The 7,892-nt window shown below is 45.0% G+C and overlaps 1 protein-coding gene across 1 annotated transcript; it reads right to left on the minus strand.

The window, feature by feature from the left end:
* Nucleotides 1-2,418: 2,418 nt before the first annotated feature.
* TFDP3 (transcription factor Dp family member 3) lies at nt 2,419-4,094 on the minus strand. The gene has a single exon (XM_033201317.1). The coding sequence runs from the start codon at nt 4,003-4,005 to the stop codon at nt 2,785-2,787; it is 1,221 nt and encodes a 406-aa protein (XP_033057208.1). The 5' UTR covers nt 4,006-4,094; the 3' UTR covers nt 2,419-2,784.
* Nucleotides 4,095-7,892: the final 3,798 nt, after the last annotated feature.

Consider the following 7,892-nt stretch of genomic DNA (forward strand, 5'->3'; position numbering starts at 1 on the left):
TGGCAGTGCCCACCCCTTCATGGAGTCCACATCTGATAAGGAGGGCAAGTGGAGTTATGTGGCATATCCCTTGGAGGTGCGGAGCAGCCCTCTCAGTGATCCAACGTTCCTCAGAAATTTTTAGGAACTGAAAGCCTTCCAAAGTGGGGCAACTATGTTAAGAATTGATGGGGGGGAAAAAAGGCATGTGTTTTTCAGCATGGTTTGGAAAAGTTTTCAGACAGGACACAAAGAAACCGACTCAAAAAAACACAAGGACCAGCCAGTGCCATCACTATACACAGGTGACCTTAGTAATGTCTTCTCTACTCCCAAGACTACTCGAAACCATCTCTAAGATGTCTTGTATGTTGCTGGTGAGTATTTCACAGCCTCTGTGGAAACCTGCCTGGGGGTTCCTCAAAAGGCTTAATATACTGTTACCATATGACCCAGTAATTCCACTCCCAAATATACACATACTCAAGAGAATTGAAAGCAGAGACGTGAACAGATATTTGCATACTAATGTTCACTGCATTGTTACTTGCAACAGCCGAAAGGTAGAAACAACCCAACTGTCCATCAAGAGATGACTGGATAAACAAAAAGTCTATCCATACATACAAGGGAATGTTACCCATAAAAAGGAATGAAGTACTGATCCATGCTACAAGATGGATGAACCTTGGAAACACTTTGCTAAGTAAAAGAAGTCAGTCACGGTCACGTGTGGTGGCTCACACCTATAATCCCAACATTTTTGGACGCTGAGGTAGGTGCATTGCTTGAGCCCAGGGGCTCGAGACCAGCCTGGGCAACATGGTGAAACCCCATCCCTACAAAAAATACCAAAACAAAATTAGCTAGGTGTGGAGTAGCTGTAGTCCCAGCTACTCGGGAGGCTGAGGTGAGAGGACTGATTGAGCCTGGAAGGTTGAGGCTGCAGTGAGCCATGATCTTTCCACTTCACTGCAGGCCTGGGCAATAGAGGGAGACCTTACCTCAAAATAATAATTATAATAGCCATTCTAATGGGTGTGAAGTGGTATCTCATTGTAATTAACTACCTGCCCTCTCTTATGGTCTTACGGTCTTGCTTTCACAGTGATTACTCTAGTGTCTATTTTTTCTTGGAACTCTGGACAGGTCTGCATATGGTTGGAAAGATGACCCTTTGTGAAACTGTGCTTGAAGAAAGCAACAGCTCCCTCTGCTGCCCCCAGCCACACTTTTGGTACAACTTTCTCATATTAATGAGTCAAGATCTTGCTACCTAGATTCTGAACCAGTTTCTTCTCACCATACCATGACACTGCTGTAGGCTCCACCACTGTTCTATCTCACAGATTTGAAAAAGGCACTATTCAAGGTGGCAAAGACTTGGAATCAACCCAAATGTCCATCTGTGACAGACTGGATTAAGAAAATGTGGCACATATACACCATGGAATACTATGCAGCCATCAAAAAGGATGAGTTTGCGTCCTTTGTAGGGACATGGATGCAGCTGGAAACCATCATTCTTAGCAAACTATCACAAGAAGAGAAAACCAAACACCGCATGTTCTCACTCATAGGTGGGAACTGAACAATGAGATCACTTGGACTCGGGAAGGGGAACATCACACACTGGGGCCTATCATGGGGAGGGGGGAGGAGGGAGGGATTGCATTGGGGAGTTATACATGATATAAATGATGACTTGATGGGTGCTAACGAGTTGATGGGTGCAGCACACCAACATGGCATAAGTATACATATGTAACAAACCTGCACGTTATGCACATGTACCCTAGAACTTAAAGTATAATAAAAAATATATTTAAAAAAATTAAAAAAAGAAAAAAAAAAAAGAAAAAGGAAAATCTACTCGTCTTGCTTCCAGTCAGCAAATGATTCCTGCATAGATAGATGTACCTTGATTGCCAGCTGGGAGCCTTCAGTCATCCTGTCTTAGTTCGTTTTCTGCTCCTATAACAGACTGGGTAATTTATAAAGATAAACAGATTTATTTGGCTCATGGTTCTGGAGCCTGAGAAGTCCAAAGGCATAGTGCCAGCATATGTTTGACACCTAGTGAAGACCCTCCTGCTGTGTCCTAACATGGCAGAAGGGCAAGCAAGCATTCAAGACAGAGAGAGGAATAGGGTTGAAATTATCCTTCTATCAAAAGTCTATTCCTATGATAACAGCATTAATCCATTGATGAGGGCACAGCCCTCATGGCCTATCACCTCCTAAAGTCCCTACCTTTTTTTTTTTTTTTTTTTAAAGATTAATGGTGTTTATTGTTCTGAAAATAGAATTCTGTCATTTGCTTGGGGCTCTGGACACTGCACAACTGAACAAATGGAAAACTCAAGAGTCTTGCTATGCATCAGTGGGGGTGCCATCCAAACCCATGGCAAATAAACGGCATTCGGTACTCACTGTGCACAACAGGAGAGCATTTTATTTTCATGGATGTGAATGAAGTACAATTTCTTCACTAAACTCAGCAAAAACTGTTAAGGGACAACAATGAACTCTGCATTTAAAGAAAAATAGAAAATGAAAACACAAAATCCTAAAAAGTAAATAAAGTTTCTGCGTCAGCACACTGGTATCAAAACACACATCAACAGCACGTCTTAATCATACGGGAAACAATGCTTGCTTATCAGAGGTGCACATCTAAATTCTATAGCTTACCAATATCTTCTTGAGAGTAGGCAAAAAAGAAACAGAAAACCTCACATTTAACAAAAAAAGTTTCTTTTCCCTAAATGTTTTCCCGAAGCTGAATTTGAAGTGGAGAGGACGTCAGTCATCCTCGTCATTCTCATTGAAGTCGTCATCGTTGTTGTCCTCCTCCTCCTCCTCCTCCTGGACTGCTGTGGTCTCCACTCTGGAGCCACTGTAGTGAGACCCATTGGAGCTTGTGGCTGGCATCTCATCCATATCGTTGGTCAGGTCACTGGCAGAGGGCCGCGTGCCATTAGACGTGGAACCTGCCATCGTGAACACACCTCCAAAAGTTCCCTGAGCCATTTCTGTCACGTACGGCTCCAGAGCCTTTGGGACCAAACTTCTGGCCATTTTAAGGTCTTCGGCAGAGCAGCTCCCGGACTCTAGCCCAAAAGTCATGCCCATCCACGTCAGCACTTGCCTGTCATCGTGGATTTCAAATGAGTTGTCAAACTTAAACAGATAATCTAATTTGTCGTCAGAGATGCTGCAGTTGACAACGGTCTTCTTGCTAGTGCTGACGACGATGAAGGGCAGTTGGATGACTGAGTTGGGCGGCAGCTGCTGACTGACCTGCTCCTCCACATACCGGTTTCTCAGTACCAGGTTCTTGAAGGCAATTTGCTGTAGAATAAGTTGTTGAAGTTCAGACTGTTTCTGCTTTATTCTTTCAAGTCTCTTCTGTCTTTCCACCTGTAAGTTCTGACAGTTCTGAGCTGAGTTGGTGGTCAGACCAATCCACTTGATCTTCTTTTTCTCCCTGGAGATGACATTCATGGCCATCAGCACGTTTAAGGCATCGTAGGTGCGCCGTTTTATGTTATTCACGACATAAGCTGACTCGTTTGGTGAGACGTGGTCGCTGGCAGCTCTGAACTTGGCGACCAGCTCGCCCACCACTTCCTTGCAGGAAGTGATCCCTTTCCTCTGCACCGTCTCCCAGACCTTCATGGAAAGATGGCTCAGGCCCATGCCATTCTTCTCTCCTTTCCTGTTGTGCTGCCTGGCCCACTGAGGTGAGGAGCAGGAAGGCTGGTTCTGAGAAGGAAAGTGACTGCTGGGTGGGCTTGGGCTTCCTACCACAGGGATGTTTGATGCTGCTGGTCTCTCAGGCATACCGATTACCACTTGCTGGTCGATACTGACATTGGACTGTCCAGAGGTGTTCGGCAAGAGCTGCTTCCCGAGCGGGTTTATGGTGGAGGGGTGAACGGCCACGGAGCCACTGGTCTGGTTCTGCTCTATTAAGACCTTGAGTTCCTCGTTAGCTTCAGTTAGACTGTTATATTTTGCCATGTTACCAGATTTGGGAAATAAACGCTATAAATGTTCACCTTCCAGAGAAGAAAAATAATTCTTCAGGGCCGAGTGTAGGACTGGCGTGGTGTGCGCAGTGCCGCGTGCGTTGCGCGGCGTGGCGTGCGCGGCGTGGCGTGCGCGGCGTGGCGTGCGCGGCGTGGCGTGCGCGGCGTGGCGTGCGCGGCGTGAGGCGTGCCCGGCGTGGCGTGCGCGGCGTGAGGCGTGCGTGGCGTGAGGCGTGCGCGGCCTGAGGCGTGCCCGGCGTGAGGTGTGCGGCGTGAGGTGTGCTGCGCGGGCGATGCTCCGTGCAGTGCGCCTGCGTGCCTTTTTACGCCTTCGGCCCCTCCTCCTCTGGGCCTACCTCTTAATACTGTTACAATGGTAATTAAGTTTCCAACACTGAACTTTTGGAGGACACATTTAAACCATAGCACATCCTGAAGGGACTGATGAAAATCAGACGTGTAGGCCTCTGCAGGCCCATCTATCATTTCTTCCCAGCCATTGTCTCACAAGAAGCTGGATCTGGGCTCTTGCAAGGATTATTTCTTCACCTGCTGGTCAAGAAGCTTCTTGTGGAAGAATCTGGTTTTTGTCTCTCTACCCAAACAGCTACACTAAGGCTTCCTGAGTAGATAGAGTAGAGATGGGAAAAGGGAGTTAACAATATACAGGAACATTTATTTGTTGGGCTATGGTACAATCAATAGACTAAGTCCACAGCCTATACCTCACTTTGGAAGCTACACACATTGCCAATGAGAAAGAGATTTAAAGAGAGAACAGGACAAAGCCCAGCAGAAGCAGAGGCCTGTGGCAGTCTCTTTCTCCCACCCTTGGTCTCAACTCTGCCTCACTCACCAAGAGTCCTAATAACCATGCCACACAGGCTCTGTGTCTTCAGGCCTGCTTCTCTAGTCCACAGCAACTTCCTCTAGCACCTGGGCTCTGGAAATAATGCATGTGATTGCGCACATGCATACACCTCAGCCTCAAACACATAGAGGTGCTATCTCACTCACCTTGGGCTGCCATAACAAAATACCATAGACTGGGTGGCTGAAACAAGAGACATTATTTTCTCACAGTTCTGGAGGCTGGAAGTCCAAGATCAAGTTTCCGGCAGGGTTAGTTTCTGGTGAGGGCTCACTTCCTGGCTTTCAGATGTCTGCCTTCTCACTGTGTCCTCACATGGCAGCGGGGCTTGGAGAGATCTCTTTTCATAAGGACACATCCTATCGTGTTTGGGACCCACCCTTATGACCTCATTAACCTTAATTACCTCCTAAAGACCCTATCTCCAGATACTGTCAAATTGGGGGTTAGGGCTCAACATATGAGTTTTAGCAGGTAGGGGGACAAAATTCAGTCTATAGAATTTGCTAAACAGAACCAGAGCTGGACAGTAGTGAAAGAGGTAAAACAGATATTATTCAGGAACTATTGCACTGGGGCAAAGAGACCTCAGGATAGAACTGGGCTCATTCTTTTTTTTTTTTTTTTTTTTTTTATTATTATACTTTAAGTTCTAGGGTACATGTGCATGACGTTTATATCATGTATAACTCCCCAATGCAATCCCTCCCTCCTCCCCCCTCCCCATGATAGGCCCCAGTGTGTGATGTTCCCCTTCCCGAGTCCAAGTGATCTCATTGTTCAGTTCCCACCTATGAGTGAGAACATGCGGTGTTTGGTTTTCTCTTCTTGTGATAGTTTGCTAAGAATGATGGATTCCAGCTGCATCCATGTCCCTACAAAGGACGCAAACTCATCCTTTTTGATGGCTGCATAGTATTCCATGGTGTATATGTGCCACATTTTCTTAATCCAGTCTGTCACAGATGGACATTTGGGTTGATTCCAAGTCTTTGCTATTGTGAATAGTGCCGCAATAAACATACGTGTGCATGTGTCTTTGTAGTAGAGTAATTTATAATCCTTTGGGTATATACCCAGTAGTGGGATGGCTGGGTCATATGGTACATCTAGTTCTAGATCCTTGAGGAATCGCCATACTGTTTTCCATAATGGTTGAACTAGTTTACAATCCCACCAACAGTGTAAAAGTGTTCCTATTTCTCCACATCCTCTCCAACACCTGTTGTTTCCTGACTTCTTAATGATTGCCATTCTAACTGGTGTGAGATGGTATCTCATTGTGGTTTTGATTTGCATTTCTCTGATGGCGAGTGATGATGAGCATTTTTTCATGTGTCTGTTGGCTGTATGGATGTCTTCTTTGAGAAATGTCTGTTCATATCCTTTGCCCACTTTTTGATGGGGTTGTTTGTTTTTTTCTTGTATATTTGTTTGAGTTCTTTGTAGATTCTAGATATTAGCCCTTTGTCAGATGAGTAGGTTGCAAAAATTTTCTCCCATTCTGTAGGTTGCCTGTTCACTCTGATGGTAGTTTCTTTTGCTGTGCAAAAGCTCTTTAGTTTAATTAGATCCCATGTGTCAATTTTTGCTTTTGCTGCCGTTGCTTTTGGTGTTTTAGACATGAAGTCCTTGCCCATGCCTATGTCCTGAATGGTACTACCTAGATTTTCTTCTAGGGTTTTTATGGTATTAGGTCTGACATTTAAGTCTCTGATCCATCTTGAATAATTTTCGTATAAGGGGTAAGGAAAGGATCCAGTTTCAGCTTTCTACTTATGGCTAGCCAATTTTCCCAGCACCATTTATTAAATAGGGAATCCTTTCCCCATTTCTTGTTTTTGTCAGGTTTGTCAAAGATCAGATGGCTGTAGATGTGTGGTATTATTTCTGAGGACTCTGTTCTGTTCCATTGGTCTATATCTCTGTTGTGGTACCAGTACCATGCTGTTTTGGTTACTGTAGCCTTGTAGTATAGTTTGAAGTCAGGTAGCGTGACGCCTCCAGCTTTGTCCTTTTAGGCAGAGTCTCACTCTGTCGTCCAGGCTAGACTGCAGTGGCATGATCTAGGCTCACTGCAACCTCCGCCTCCTGGGTTCAAGCGATTCTCCTGCCTCAGCCTCCTGAATAGCTGGGATTACAGGCTCCCGCCACAACCCCCAGCTGTGAGCCACTGCACTGGCCTGGGCTCAATTCTAAATGCAGTAAAGGCAAGAGGATTTGTAGTCAAGGAGCAGAGTGAAGTGGTCAGTGGATGAAAAATTACTAAAGATACATCAAGGGTAGGTGAATTCTTGTTAAACCAACTTAACAAGATTCTTGCTAAAGGCAGGCTGGGGTGATCAGATATCAAGGGTGGGGAAGAAGAGTGTGATCAGATATTGAAGGTGATTGGATATCAACAGCCGGGGATTCTCACTAAGGTGACTTAAGCTAAACTCTTGCTAAAATTAGACTTAGCAAGGATGAGGTCAAAAAGAGGGCTTAGAGGAGCCTGTCTAAAGTTTAGTTAAGGAGAGAGTTTTAACCCCTCTGGTTCGCCCCAAATTTATGTTTTCTCACATGTAAAATGCATTCATTCCATTCCAACAGTCCCAAAGTCTTCACTCTTTCCAGCATCGACTCTTAAAGTCTAAAGTCCAAAGTCTTTATCTAAATATCATGTAAATTATATGTTGGTGAGACTCAAGGTAAGATTCATCCAGAGACAGAATTCTTCTCTAGCTGTGAACCTATGAAACCAGACTAGTTATGTGCTTCTAAAATACAATGGTGACAGAGGCATAGGATAGACATTCCCATCCCAAAAGAAAGAAATCAGAAGAAAGAAAGGGGTAATGAGTCCCAAGCAAGTCCAAAACCTAGCAAGGTGAATTCCATGAGATCTTAAGGCTCAATAATCTCTTTGGTTCAACACTCTACCCACCACTTGGGTGGCAGTGTCACTTTCATTGCTCTGCTAGGGCCCTGCCCCTTCAGTTATCAGAGAGGGTCCAGCTCAAAGGATT

The sequence above is a fragment of the Trachypithecus francoisi genome, unplaced genomic scaffold (assembly GCF_009764315.1).
Source record: "Trachypithecus francoisi isolate TF-2019V2 unplaced genomic scaffold, Tfra_2.0 Lachesis_group6, whole genome shotgun sequence".
Lineage (NCBI taxonomy): Eukaryota > Metazoa > Chordata > Mammalia > Primates > Cercopithecidae > Trachypithecus > Trachypithecus francoisi.

Coding starts and splice junctions, on each gene's coding strand:
- TFDP3 (XM_033201317.1), bottom strand. CDS start 4,005: ATGGCAAAATATAACAGTCTAACTGAAGCTAACGAGGAACTCAAGGTC.